Genomic DNA, 15354 nt, shown 5'->3' with positions numbered 1-15354 from the left:
ACAGTGAGGAATGAGCTATGAGGAGTGTGGGGTAGTCAGCTAGAGTGAGAAGTACCAATAAAAAGCGAGAAGTGAACTGCAAAGAACAGTCAGTGAGCAGTTATTGAAAAGTAATCAGTGTGGTATAGGTAGGTACTAAAAAGTGAAGAGTGAATGAGGAGTAAAAAGCAATTAAGAGTGAGGAGTAAGAATAAGCAGTGAGGAATTAAGGCAAGGTGTGTCAAGCATTGAGAAGTGAGTAGTGATAAGTAAGTTGCCCAGAGTGAGTAGTGGGAATGGGCAATGAAGAATGAGAAGTAAATTGAAGAAATGGGTAATGGACTTGAAAATGTCTTCATTATGCCATGTACTGTAACGTTGGCAGCAACAATAACCAATCGATATGACACTCAGTCTATGATTTGCACGCTGCACATGATTCTCCCATAGCGATCCGTGCTTGGCGGGTGTTAAATACTATCTGTCCGTACAGGCCGATCTAACCTAGTCATTAAATTAGCTGTATCTTTTCGCGGCAAGATGAAGAAAAATCCACCCACTCACTACCTTTGAAAGTGGTACTTTGAAGCACCACATCAGCTTCGACCAGACAATAGGGGTGCTTTTGACGGTTTCCTGCAGCAATATAGCAATTTTCAACACCAAATATTGTTTCGATCTATTCACGACGCGAAGCCTTACAGTCGTGTAAGCTTAGTGACGACACTGCACGAAGTATGGAGGTGTGCCACATTTTGAAATCTGAACGAGATTAATCGATTAGTCGATGGGAAATCGTGGACTGAGTTGTGAGCTACGATGCAATATGACGATCGAAAGCGAGATGCATTGACGTTGGAACAGTTGCACTCAATTAGGCCTCAGGAATTCCCCCGTTCTACTGATAACATTTGACTGCTTTATCGGCGTTAATCGTGACGTTATCAGTTTAACGCGGCTTAGTGTGTTGGGCCGTCATTTACATATTAGTATGACTTAGGCGGCATCATGGATCGCATTACCCATCGATTCCTTATATTCCAAGGATTATCCATTGGTATCCTCAGCATCGTCAGTTCATTGGTAACCATCTACAATTACGCGTTCAATTACTTGCACTACGAGACGTGGGAGCGTCGTAAGTAAAGTGTCCAAGAAGTGATGATCAAAATGTTACTAAACATCTTTCTACAGATAATGACATCAACGGTATGCCCGAAATGATAGTCCCCGTCAGAGAACTCTGTTGGATCATTGCTGCTGGTGCACTGCTGTACGGAATCCACCGACGCCGAATTCGGTTTTTCTATCCGATCATTTGTGTTGCCGCTCTGGTGTTGCTGATCCATCTGGTTCGGGAGCTCCTCCTTCTTTGGACAGGCCCCGCAGAATGGTATTGGCATTTCACACTTTTCTGCAATCCATCGTTGATGTTGCCGATGATTGGTATATATTCACTGGATATATAAGGGCGACTGGATGTCAATGTAATTTTTTGGTTCGATATTATAGGTAGACGAATTCATGGAATGATGGCGCTGGTAGCACTGAGGCGGTTATTCGAGAGTGAGCATAGTTCTGACAACAACTTCGTCCGATTTAACGCAGATAGGGAAGAATGTGAAACCAATGAAATGAATTAATGATAATGAAACATACAGTCTTCAACTATGCTTTTGATATTTGTAACATGCGGAAAACCTATGTTGTCTTCTTGTAAGGTACTTGTTTTCTATGGCATAACGTGAGCATGGGATATGTTGGCTGCACTGCTTTTACAAGCAGTGTTGCAAAGATTTATCTGATTCATTTGAAAACCGACTTATTTTAGTTTTCTCTTTAAATTTTAGTTGATATTGAATCTTTGCAACTTGGTTTTGAAGTCGAGAAGACACCCTACTTACCAAGGACTTTGATTTCGAAGTTGCGTGGATGTAATTCGTCGTATCCTGCGAAACCAAGTGACTTGCAATTCCATATTCCAAGTTTAAATCGTAGTCCTTTTTTCGCCGCGAGAGTCTTTGCGGATTGTATAGAGTCGTTGTGTCTCCAATTACTTACCTTACCGATCAGGCTAAGGCCGGGGTAGCCTCTGCTGTACATAGTAGCCGTCTCCATTCCACTCGGTCCATGGCTGTTTGTCTCCAGTTCCGCACTCTGCGTAGGGTCCGCAGATCGTCATCCACCTGATCGACCCATCTAGCTCGTTGCGTACCACGTCGTCTTTTACCGGTCGGATGACTCTCGAGAACCATTTCAGTCGGGTTGCTATCCGACTTCCTGATGACGTGACCCGTCCACCGTAGTCTCCCGAATTTCGCGGTATGGACGATGGTTGGTTCTCCCAGCAGCTGATGCAGCTCGTGGTTCATTCGCCTTCTCCAAGTCCCGTCTTCCATCTGCACTCCGCCGTTTGAAAACTCCAAGGGCGCGTTGGTCCTCTGCACGTAGGGTCCATGTTTCATGCCCATAGAGGACGACCGGTCGAATCAGCGTTTTAAAGATAGCTAACTTCGTGTTACGGCGAACTTTATTCGATCGTAGAGTTTTGCGGAGTCCAAAGTAAGCACGATTTCCTGCCACAATGCGCCCCTGAATTTCTCTGCTGGTGTCGTTGTCGGCGGTCACCAGTGAGCCCAAGTACACGAATTCTTCAACCGCTTCGATTTCATCTCCGTCGATACAAACTCGGGGTGGCAGGCGCGGTGATTCCTCCCTGGAGCCCTTTGCCGTAATGTACTTTGTCTTCGACACATTAATGACTAATCCGATTCGCCTGGCTTCACTCTTTAGTCGGATATACGTTTTCGCCATCGTCTCAAATTTACGAGCAATACTATCAATATCATCAGCGAAACCAAGCAGCTCAACGGACTTCGTGAAAACCGTCCCACTCGTGTTAATCCCCGCTCTCCTAATTACACCCTCTAACGCAATGTTGAACAGCTAGCACGAAAGACCATCACTTTGCCGCAGCCCTCTGCGAGGTTCGAAGGGACTCGAGTGTGTCCCTGATACTCGAACTACGCACATCACGCGATCCATCGTCGCCTTGATCAACCGTATCATTTTATCCGGGAATCCGTATTCGTGCATAATCTGCCATAGCTGTTCTCGATCGATTGTATCATGCGCCGATTTGAAATCGATGAACAAGTGATGTGTGGGCACGTTGCATTCGCGGCATTTCTGCAACACCTGGCGAATGACGAACATCTGGTCCGTTGTAGCGCGTTCACCCATGAATACAGCCTGGTATTGCCCCACGAACTCTCTTGCAATCGGTGATAGACGGCGTATAAAATTTGAGAGAGTGCCTTGTAGGCAGCGCTCAGTAGTGTGATCGCGCGGTAGTTCCCGCAATCCAACTTGTCGCCCTTTTTGTAGATGGGACACACGATACCTTCCATCCATTCCTACGGTAATACTTCCTCCTCCCAAATCTTGGTAATGACCCAGCGTAGTGCTCTCACCAGTGCTTCTCCACCGTATTTTAGAAGCTCGCTTGGTAGTTGATCTGCTCCAGCGGCTTTGATGTTTTTCAACCGGCTAACCTCCTCCTCAATCTCTTGGAGGTCAGGGGCCGGAAGTCTTTCTTCCTGTGCACATACTCCTAAATCTGTTACCACGCCACCTTCGGTACTTGCAACGTCGCCATTGAGGTATTCATCGTAATGCTGCCGCCACGTCTCGACTAACTCACGCTCGCTCGTGAGAATATTCCCGTGATTATCTCGGCACATGTCGGCTTGTGGCACGAAGCCTCTGCGCAAGCGGTTCAGCTTAGAACTTTCGTGTGTCCTTAGCGCGGTACAGCTCTTCCATCGCTTCGCGATCTCGTTCTTCCTGTTGGCGCTTCTTCATCCGGAAGACTGAGTACTGCCTGTTCCGCGCCTGTCTGTAACGTGCCTCGTTCGCTCTCGTACGGTGTTGCAGCATTCTCGCCCATGCTGCATTCTTCTCGTTTTTCAACTGTTCACATTCGCCGTCGTACCAGTCGTTTCTGTGATTCGGAGTCGCGAAGCCTAGTGCTGTAGCCGAGGTACTACCTATGGCGGATCGGATACCGCTCCAGCTATCTTCAAGTGTAGCTGCGCCAGGCTACTCATCCGTTGGTAAGGCCACTACTAACTGCTGCGCGTAGTCTTGAGCCACTTCTACGTTACGCAGCTGCTTGATGTTGAGCCGCGGCGTTCGACTTCGACGCGTGGTAATAACATTAGAATAACTAGCCACAGAAGTCCAATGTCACGACTGTTCGTGTGACAAACATCTAGTTTGCCACGCCCTTACAGCGTCAGTAGCGGTACTAGAAGTGTCAAACAAATTTTGTTTATCGAAACAAGTGATGCTCTTTAAGCTGGACACTTAAAAACAATCAATTATTACAATAAAAGTAATTAATTTAATTAAATAGGAAAAGTGACTACAGCGCCATTGGAGTTCTATAGTGTATTTCTATTGTAATAACTGTCGAAAGTTTTGAGCGCATGCATACAGCGACTAAGTAGTGATCCGAATCTATATTCGCACTGCGGTATGTGTGGACATTGGTTATATCCGAGAAGAATTTACCGTCGATAAGAACGTAGTCGATTTGGTTTTCTGTTTGATGGTCGGGTGATCTCCAGGTGGCTTTGTGGATATCTTTGCGGGGGAAGAAGTTGCTTTGGACTACCATACCACGGGAGGCTGCAAAGTTTACGCATCGCTGGCCGTTGTCATTCGATACGGCGTGCAGGCTGTTTCGTCCGATTACCGGTCTGTACATTTCCTCCCTTCCTACCTGCGCGTTCATGTCGCCGACAACGATTTTCACGTCACGCGGCGAGCAACCTTCGTATGTTTGCTCTAGCTGCGCGTAGAACGCTTCTTTCTCGTCATCAGGTCTCCCTTCGTGTGGGCAGTGGACGTTGATGATGCTGTAGTTAAAGAAACGGCCCTTAACTCTTAAGGTGAAACGGGACGCCGTGTTATTTTTCCTATCTTGCCTCTCTTTCTAACAATTTGCCTCGCGTTTTTGAAGATGGTAATCTCGAGTTCTATCGCACTGAAGATGCTGAAAAACAATCAGCATATGCACTGCAAGTGAGCATACACAGTGATAGGTTTTTGTTGCAAAATATGAAGTAGAATCTGAGATTACCATCTTAGTAGCAACGGAGCAATGGCGGATATTTCCCCGACCGTCCCGTCCGCCCTTAACATGCACATCCTTGCGTTGATCGGCTGCCACCCGATCACACGTTGTCGTATCTTGCCCAACACTATAAATCCTGTTCCCAGTTCATTGGTCCCAGCTTTGGTAGAAGGTAGCCGCTCGATGCACGGTTTTCCACACTCCAATGTTATTCGTAATTAGGAATTCTATGGGTGGCTTATTGGGCCTATGCCAACGCTTCCGTCTTGCCGGAGGGCTTTCGTGTAAGTTTTGTTTAGCGTCCCATTTAATACTGGAAAGATCACGCTGCCCAAGTAACACACATGTTATATAAACGTTACAACAGCGCAGGTTTTGGTTGTATAGAAGTTTATTTTACGTTATTTCAACACAATGTTAGAATTACGTAAAATTAACTTCTATACAACCAAAACTTGCGCTGTCGTAACTCTATTATAACATGTGTGTTGCTTGGGTGATGGGGCTACAACGCTGGATTTAGCTGGACGTGATGTAGCATTTATTACTCAACCGCTGGATACCAGAACAGACGCTGTTTGAGCCGCACCTCCTTGGTAAACAGACGCTCGGGACCCAGCAATGCATCTCTTACGAAAAATCTTACGGAACTGCCCACACCGGCAACATTTCTGGAGGAACGCAATTGTCTATATTCACTTTCAAACCTGTTAATAAAAGACATAAAGACAGTACATGTATTTCTCTCAATTTGCGGATATCGTTCTATGATAAGTTAACGCTAAATTAATTAAAACATGAACTAGTATCACATCATTAAACGAAGCTCTCAAGACCTTCGCATACGTTTTCCAATAAATTTTCTCATCCAATCGGTCCCCTCCATCAGTTGACACATATTATTATCTACGCTCAAGGTCAGGGCCAACCATGTGCTCTTGCATCCCAAACCTGATGTGCATGTTATGGTTGTATCATCACTGTGCGGTTAGGTTTCGCTCGAGCGAAAACGATTAACGAAAAAAAAGCAAAATAAAAAAAAAACGCACATTCATTTATTATCACTTATTACCTTCTGCATACCCACCGGTCTGCCACCATAGCCAGCGCCGCGCTCATCAACATCTGAGTCAGTCATCACTGAGGATGGGGCCTATGCCACGAGAACTGAACACGCAAGCCTCCAAAACCGTGGCCATAAATTTCCAAACAGCTGGTGATGTGCCCCGAACTGAACCGAACGGTCAGGCAAGGTGCGTCCCAATCGGAGTCAGGGTACTAAAAGTCAACTTGTCGTTGACGGCAGACCTCCCGAGGTTGACCTCTAAGTTCTGTCTCTGTGGCAGCAGCAGCAGCAGCGTGTTCATCATCAACAGACCGATCATCATCGACTCGTCAGAGAACTAGCCCCAGGCGGAGATTTTGCAGAGTCACGTCACTTTCACTTTCGACCACACCAGGTCCGACTCTTGAGATGGGTCCAGAAGGGGAGAACGATGAGGCTAGCTGATGCGCATCAGTCTCAGCAGCAGCGGTCAGAAGTACCGTTACAAACGATTGCATAATCATCATCGTCTTCTTCCAATGCCTCGCTCAGATGCTAAAACGGTCACGACGATGATTGTGTTAACTTTGACTTTTCGTTCGACGAGGATCGTGTATCGATCGCTCAATTTAACTGCAAGTGCGATGGGCAAGTCTTTCCTCAATTGTCCGGTATTATTGGTAAAACCGTTCGTCCGTGTGGGCAAAACTTGAATGAATATTCATAGGTCAGATAATGCGATGTGCATAAAAACGCGTTTGCCACAAATGGCTCAAGGACAGTTTGGGTGATTTTGCTAAGGTTGTAAAAAGACCGCGCAGCTAAGCCCTGAACAGCCTTGCAATTTGTCACTGTGCTAACACAGCTAATCGCATAACAAATGACCGGCGCAACTCTACCTATTTCCATACAAACCTTTCATTTTCTACGAAGAACATCCTCCTCGCCTCCTCGTAGAACCATTCTGATCGCTTGACATTTGTCTTTCCTAATTACCACACCGCCTGAGCGCCGCGCCGATCAGAGCTCGCGATCACATTACAAAATCCATCATTTTTAATGTCCCACTGTCGGTCGGTGTAGGTCGGATCCGTCCTCCACGGCTAAGCACTATTGACATCGCATGGTCACCGCAGGCTCTCTGGCTGGCTGCTGCAGGAGGAGATGATCTACGCCGATCATAAAAGAGCTCATTTCCAGCGCACGGATAATCTATGGCTCGTCCGGTCGACGTACAAGCGCCGATTGATTTCGCCCTGACGGACCTGTGTACGAGCAGACGTCGTCGATGACTAAGTATGAGATGGTCATTGAACATCTCACGCAGAGTACCTAGTTGGAATCAATGAATGAATGAATGACCAACAGCAGCACTTGATGCAGCCAAGCCAAAAGCTGCGGAATTTCCCGTCCCTGGACGAATACACGCGCGAGCGCGTATCTACGAGGGTTCAGGTGACGCTGACGCATCGCCTCGGCCTGTCCGGTACGGTGGCTGGTGGGTCCTTGTTAGCGAACAAGAGCCTATCGGTTCGGTATTCGACAGCTCCTCTAGCTTAGTTGGCGTCATTCACGTGGAGTGAATCTTTTTTGTACTGCATCGAAGCCAGTCAGTGGTTGGTCCAGATGAAGGTCGAACAATTAGCTACGGATTTGGCCGCACATGGCGATGGCTGTACAGCAGCAAGTGATTAGGCTATAATTTGTTTAACCCGAAGGCAATCAATCTGCATGCAATACCAGCTTGGGACAAATGGCTAAACAATCGAGTACATACCAGTAATACCTGCTATGCAAATCATTGGTTTTACACACACTTAAAGTTTAAAAACAAAACAAAAAAGTCTGTTAGCAATAGTTTGAATATAGAAAGGTAATGGATTCGTATAGTACGGAAAATATTGATTGATATAGTTGACCAAAAGTTCGGCTGAGAACACTTCAGTGTATATTTTTTATTTTCGAATTTCACTGTACCGTCCTATAAGTCCTAGGCCTGCAATATTGGATGCATCGGCCTCTGGTATCAGCGTTGCCGGAATCAACTCGGATGAATCACTAGGACGTGGTGACTCGGAATTGGAACCAATTGGCCAATCAATGTGTGTAAGAATCAGGACGATGTCAGGTGGTTGGACCCCGTTATCTGAAGTCCTTTTCCGCACGCTCACACACAACTTCACCACTCTTGATCCTTGTACTAGGTTCCCTACCACTACAAACTTTCCGTTGGTTGGAGTTCTAACTGACTTGGTTAACGTTCACCGGGTAAATGAAAGCCTGTAGTTCTTACACAGGGCTTTAAGGTCTTTGTCTTTGGGGCAGCAGAGATTAAAGTCCCGGGGCCTGACGAAACCCCTCGCCTGCGAGTCAGCCACGTAGTCTCCGGCTAAGAATAGGACTACTAACCCCAACTCAAGGTGTCAAGCGACCCGTGTGCCGAGGAATGAGTGATCGATGGGGTGAAAAGGATGCTCGATCGTTAACGGAGCCTGTGCGGTACCTGGGCAGTGCCCAGTGGGCACCCCTTACAGTATTTCATCCCTTACCGAGTTAATGCAGGACTATGGCGTGGTGGACCTCTTTTCCCGTGCAACTCGAAAAGTTCAAATGAAAATCAAAATCAAGTAGGAGGTAGTGGTAGTGGCGAGTCTAACCACTTCTCAAGAAGTGGGTTGGCCAGATCTCCGTTAAGTAGAAGTGAGGAGGTAGGAGCGGAAGGCTGCGCAGCTCCTGCATGAGAGCTCCGATTCACTCTCCTGCAAGCCAGCCGGTGGAAGTACTGGACGGAACGTGGTTGATGAGGGCCAGGAAGTTCAAACGGTATGCCGGATGTGGCTGCTAGTGATAAGCACTCGCAGAAGCGGGTTAGGCAGCCGTCAGGTGAGGAGCTGCCTGGCGGTGCTCGCAAAGCTAGGCGGTTACTAACCCCGAAGGCCGGAAGTAATGCCACTAAGTCGGACTCCAGCCAGGCGTCCCGGAAAGCTTAGAAGGGTGGGCTTGAAAAGACAGGCTCGTCCCGGATGGGAGAGAACAGGGAGTTGCGACCGTTGTTAGGCCCTCAGCAAGTACAGAGTAGGGTGAACCAAGGGTAGGTCCCGCCTTAGACAAAAACCGAGCAGAAGAAGAAGGAAAAGCTGCAGGTCGAGGAGAACAGGGACGCCAAACCAAGAAGGCATATGAAAGTAGGTGACAAGCGCGAGAAAGACGACGAGCTCGTCAACAAGACCGAACAGTCGAAGTACTCGGATATCTTGAAGGCGAGGTGGAGCGACGCCAAGCACGTGGATCTGAGAACCAACGTGCGCAATATCAGACGTACTCGTACGGACGAGATGATCCTGGTGCTGAAGAGCGATAAGGAACGTAAGGGCGCCGTCTACAAATGTTTGATGGATGAGACGATAGGGTAGGGTTGAGGGCTCTCACGCAAGAGGCGACTCTGAAAGTGAAAAATCTAGACGAGGTCACCGAAGTGGAAGAGTTCGTCACGGCACTGCGGCATGCAGGTGACCGCCACAGCCTTTAGGTTACGGAAGGGGCCGGCAGGGCCACAGGTAGCTTTGATTCAGCTACCTGTAGCGGACGTAAAAAAGTCCGTTAAAGTAGGGGAATCAGGACACAAGTCAGGGGACTGCAGAGGCTCTTTTTTTTCTTCTAAATCATAGGGGGAAAAATCAGCTCAACAGACATTCTAACAGGAAGGTTAGGGTAGGGTGGGGTTAAGGCCGTCTTCTACAACACTAGTAAAAGCCAGGACTACTCTCTCCTCGACCCACTAAAACACATTCCTATGGTCGCCAAACCCTACGTCTCTCCTGAACCACCAAGAAGGTATTGCTTCAGAGAGGGGCTCGTGCACTTCGCACCCTCAAGGTTAGCTGCGTAGCCTAGCAGCAACGAACATCGATGACTCGCTATGGAGAGTCCATCACGGTAACATGCAGGCGCTTAGCCAGTTTCCCGAGTGGTCCTCGCCACTCCCTTTGTCCTCGGAAGGCGGGCAGAGTCAACCCCGCCCGCGCCCAACTGCTTGGCAGACATCAAAACTGATGCCCACGTGCAACTCGATCTGACCTGCCCGCAAAGGAAGGGTATCACTACCCTTCAGGACCTATCAGATGCACCCGAAGGTTGCAGACAGCAGGGTCTCCACCTGCCCCGACCCTTGCCGGGGACCCCTTTCCAACCGCGGGCTCGGATCCAACCCAGTAGACCGACGCCACGACAGCACCGCTACCGGGACTTCCTCTCCGCGGCCACTTAATCGCTGTAAGGGTCGATCTCGACCGCAGGGCACCGGTATGATCTACGAAGCCGATTTCGAACCACTGGACCACCTCTTGTACTGCATCTGGATTAGCCATTCTCCGAGTCCACGCGCCACCTCCGCTGTAGCTCCCAGACGATATGGGTGATAGCCGTTGAAACGGCGTTCCAGCTAACCTCATCCCTACACATCCTCTGGACCAAATTGTCCGAAGTTGTGTCCTCCAAAGAGGCAAAGGTCCTGACAGAAGCAAACTGTGTAGGTGATGCGGCGCTGAAGGCCATAAGGCACAAGGCTGCACGAGTCCACCCATTTGTCTGATTTGTACCGAGAAATCCATGAACAACAGGCATCCAACTGGTAGTCCAAGGTGCTCGGTCTTATAGAAGTCGCAGTGAACAGCTGAACCTGAACCACTGTGACGCAGCACATCAACTGCTTTGTCAGGCGGTTTCTGAGTGGGGGACGGATATCGCCATCATTGTGGACCGATATCGAGTCCCGGCGGCAACGGCAATTGAGTCGTGGACTAGGTCGCGGATAGGTTCAGAAAAATGGCTGCGATATGGACGACGGGTAAGTACCCCGTCCAAAAGTTGGTGTCTACTACTTATGAGGGTTTCGTGGTCGCCAAAGTAAATGGGGTCTTCTGTAGCTTCTGCGCCTCCGCGATCGAGCAGTTCACGCAGTTGCTGGACTGTATGACGACCAGCGGGGTCAGATCATGCTAGAGACACTGGCTAGATGTCGACCTGGCTAGATGTCGACCTGGCTAGATGTCGACCTGGCTAATGTCGGAACCAAGAGTATCTTAAGTTGGAGCGGTGCAGAGTCGAAAATTATACTTACTTTGTGTAGCCCTGGCCTAACAAGTAGTTCGAACTGGAGAGTAGACGATAGCCACATTCACAGAGATCACTTGACGGTTTGCTCTCGCCACCGGCTTACTGGTGGACTCAAGCGAATGCGGACCAGCCCGCGCCTGCCTATGGGCTAGGCGGCAGATGCAGCGAGCACAATCTGAGGAAGAGCGAAACGAACGGCGGGTGGTGTTCGCCGCTCCAAAAGCCGTGCTGAAGATCAAGATAAGAGCAAGCAAAAAGGCCTGCTTTGGGACTGTTCATAAACCACGTAGACCAAATTTTGGTCATCTCAGACACCCACTTCTTCCCTCTCGTAGATCACCGTCCATACAAAAAATAAAAAATGTGTATGGAGTAGTTTATGAACAGCCCCTTTGAAGATCTCTGTCAGAGTGCCAATGCGAACCCGTGGGGTGATGCCTACAGGATCGTGATAGCCAACTCGAGTGGTTTAATGGCTCCTTCAAAGCAATCTCCAGAGATGTTGGAGGGGATCATACATATCTTACCGGTCTAAGGCCTGAGTGGCCTCTGCTGTACATAATAGCCGTCTCCATTCTACTCGGATGACTCTCGAGAACCATTTTAGTCGAGTTGCTATCCAACATCCTGATGACGTGACTCGCCCACCGTAGCTTCCTGATTTTTGCGGTGTGGACAATGGTTGGTTCTCTCAGCAGCTGATGCAGTTCATGGTCCTGACTCATGGCGACGCAGCCTCTATTAGGAAATAAAGGAAGTCGACAGAAATTTGACCGGTCCACAGGTCAAGAGGGGCTGTCCATAAACCACGTGGTCATAGGGGGGGGGGGTTCGGCCAATGATCATTTTGTATGGACACATAAAAAAATTTGTATGGACAAATGACCACGCGGGGGAGTTGAAAAGTCCCAAAAAAATGACCACGTGGTTTATGGACAGTCCCAGACGATGGTGTGCAATCGCCCAGGATGGAGATCTTTCATCTTGGCCCTCTGTACCACCGTGGTTGCTGAGGACTGAATGTAATCACTGTTTAAGTATTTATCGTAACAGGAGCTAAGTCACACCTCTTTTTTTTTCCTAACCAAACTAACATTTTTAATCATGATTCGGCCATACGGTATTCGGCCAAATGACCGAACACCTAGAAAACTACCATCCCGTATTGATGACCAGCAAACGTACAAACTTCCTAATGTTCGCTTAAATTGGTCTGCTTCTGGAATCTTTTTCAAAATTGCTGACAATGAGCAATAATTACACTGGTCAAGTTCGCAATGTTAGTAATTAGTGCCAATTTTCATTAGATATTAAATGTTCATTCACGCTTCCGAAAACACTCCTGCGAGTGTTTGCCCATGCCCACACACAAAAACGGTTTCGGCTTCAAAAAGTGACCCGCTCCCTCACGATTATCCCCACGATTGATGATTTTTCGGACGACATTTGAACTTTCCAACAACGAGCCGCTTATTAGGTGCAGGTCCATTTCGGGTCACACACGCATGCTTGGGTACTAACTGAACGGACTGACATTGACGCTGCCCGCCAGGCGTGTTCAACCGTCTTTGCGCAGCTTAACATAATTGCTAAGGTCGTCGTTCATCAACGCTGCCGTCGTCACCGGGGAATCACATCGCCGGCCGCCACGGTGGGCAACAATTCACCTGTAATCAACGCCGAGAGACGAAGGTTTGCATAGGTAGAAGAGATGCGCTCGAAATAATCATGTTTGCATGCATGCTGTGCGCACGTCATCCACGAGAATGACATTTAACCTCTTTCTGATGTAGCTATGAATGCCATGCAATACGCACGAGAGGTGGAAAGGATTTCGTATCAGTCGACGGGAAGCTTCGCACAATATTCGCCGAATAGGTACCTTCTAGCAAACCGCGTAATCGAATAGGCTCATTAATTGAACTATTATCGGAAGAAACTTTGAGATCTGCATAATCGAAGAGTATCATAAACAGGCGACATCATGGAACGCGAAGGTCAGCTGGCTACCGAATCAGCGCGCTTCCCGGGTATCAGTTTTGTGGTTGGGTTAGGTTACTTCGGCGACCAAAGCAACGTCGATGTCGTTCTAACTCGGCTTCAAAGACACTACTCCAAGTGGAAGCTTAAGGTGCAACATCTTGGAATCCATTTCCAAGTGTGCATAAAGATCAGATTGTGAATTTGTCGATTTGAGCAATAAACTATGTACAGTGCATTTTTTTATTCTCGATTTTTTTGGATTAGTTGGTCTTGAAAACATTTACAGGATGTAGTTCATATCAGCCATTTTTTTAAACCTATGATGTAAAGAAATATTGTAATCGAAATTTATTTCATTCTTTATTTTTATTAATTTACATTTGTTTTCGAATATGATAAAAAGCTGTTCGTTTCAATTTTTTTTCTTATGAAAATTCATTATATGACATCAATGTACAATCACCTTAATATGATGTATTAATTGCCAGTTTTGCTAAGAGGATTAACATACTTTGCTTGGTAGATTAAGATAGAGACTAAAAAATCACTGTTTTCTGACCGTACACAAGGAGACACCATACAGTGGATGTCGGTTTGTGTTGAATCTGAAACCTTTGAAGGCATACGCACTGTTGGTAGTTTCTATGCACATTGGTGTAGGCAAGGTGTACATTCTAGAATTTATTGAATGATATTTTCAGATGACATATTTGCATTTACATATACACCGTGTCCAATAAGTTCTCATACAAAATCGAATTGAATTCATTTCTCTTCTGCAATTGGGATTTTCAAAGTAAATTTATTTTTTGAAAGGCCATCTAACACTGATCAAATACAGCGTATGTTTTGGAACTAACTGACCTTTATCCTTCTCTGCTGATCGCTTATGTGTCGTAAGTCCATTTCAGCTGGCACGCACGTCATTTCATTGACATTTCGCTTCATTTTAACGAGTAATGGTTCTAAGTTGAAACAAATTAGGTTTCTGTCCTCACCATTGCTAGTAGCAACTATGACAAGAAGGGATAAAATATGAGACTCTGTATTGGTGAAGTACGAAGCCGTTTTATTTTGTAAAAAAATTAAACGTATATTAAACAAAAATGGCCATTTACCTGTTTTAATTAGATTTGTTGTGTTGAAGAAGCATAGCTGCATCTTATCGTGTTGATTCACACCATTCTCACATCTAAAACATGTTATGTAGTATCCTTATTGTAGTAAATTTTGTCCTACATTTACGTTTTATAATGTTTATCTTTAATATAACGGTCATGTTCAAGGAAATCAGTCCAAGATGAGTAAACTTGCAAATTTATTACCATATCATCACTAAAATTGTATTGTTTAATCCTTAGTATATCTGTTTGGTACAATACTTGTGATAAAAACTCAAAATTTAACCTTATCGACTCTATTTACCTACCATAGAATGAAAAACTTTTCGATGATTTTTCTTGCGTGCCAGAGCAAACAGATTTCAGAAAACGGAAGTGTACTGCTAGGCTTATAAAAACTAATAGAAAATAAAGTTGTTCTAAACCGTATGCATTATTTAATCAGTATCATGTGGCCCTTCAATATATGCATTCATTTTGAAAATATGAATCACAGATGTGAAATGAAATTATATTTTTCTAAATTTGTATTTTGTATGAGAACTTATTGGACACGGTGTATATTTGGCAGGCTACGATTCGCATTTATTGAATCTATGTCGAAGGATGCATCCTTCTTCACTGAACTCGGTTCTGGGCCAATCACATCTAGTCCCACTGGACGTTAAGTGCTCTTAAACAGTTATCTTGAACGCAGTCTGCTCTGATTCTTTGTCAACAAATGCAGGTTGCGACATTGTCATTTTTGTAGCACTATACTTAAAATTTGATTTTTTGTTGATAAGAGATCCAGTAGAGACACTGACCAAGAAAGATTCACACTTACCAAATGAATTATATACACTGTTGTATCATATACACAATTGATCGGACAAACGGCGATTTTCATTCAAAATAGCCTAGTTTGAGTTTGAGATGCTGCTTCATTTCATCGGAAAATCATTTAGATTTTTTTTTCGGGAGTTCCTCTG

The 15354-nt window shown here is 46.2% G+C and overlaps 1 protein-coding gene across 1 annotated transcript; it reads left to right on the top strand.

Moving 5' to 3' along the window:
- Nucleotides 1–917: 917 nt before the first annotated feature.
- Nucleotides 918–1674, top strand: LOC109410054 (uncharacterized). The gene is made up of 3 exons (XM_019683591.3): nt 918–1117; nt 1174–1425; nt 1492–1674. The coding sequence occupies exons 1-3, from the start codon at nt 988–990 to the stop codon at nt 1620–1622; spliced, it is 513 nt and encodes a 170-aa protein (XP_019539136.3). The 5' UTR covers nt 918–987; the 3' UTR covers nt 1623–1674.
- The last annotated feature ends 13680 nt before the right edge of the window (nt 1675–15354 follow it).

Source organism: Aedes albopictus, chromosome 2 (assembly GCF_035046485.1).
Source record: "Aedes albopictus strain Foshan chromosome 2, AalbF5, whole genome shotgun sequence".
NCBI classification, from domain to species: domain Eukaryota; kingdom Metazoa; phylum Arthropoda; class Insecta; order Diptera; family Culicidae; genus Aedes; species Aedes albopictus.
Note: the sequence above shows the minus strand (reverse complement) of the source record. Positions and strands in the feature narration are given on the sequence as shown.

Coding starts and splice junctions, on each gene's coding strand:
- LOC109410054 (XM_019683591.3), top strand. CDS start 988: ATGGATCGCATTACCCATCGATTCCTTATATTCCAAGGATTATCCATT. Junction 1,118..1,173: donor CTACGAGACGTGGGAGCGTC/GTAAGTAAAGTG, acceptor ATCTTTCTACAG/ATAATGACATCAACGGTATG. Junction 1,426..1,491: donor GTTGATGTTGCCGATGATTG/GTATATATTCAC, acceptor TCGATATTATAG/GTAGACGAATTCATGGAATG.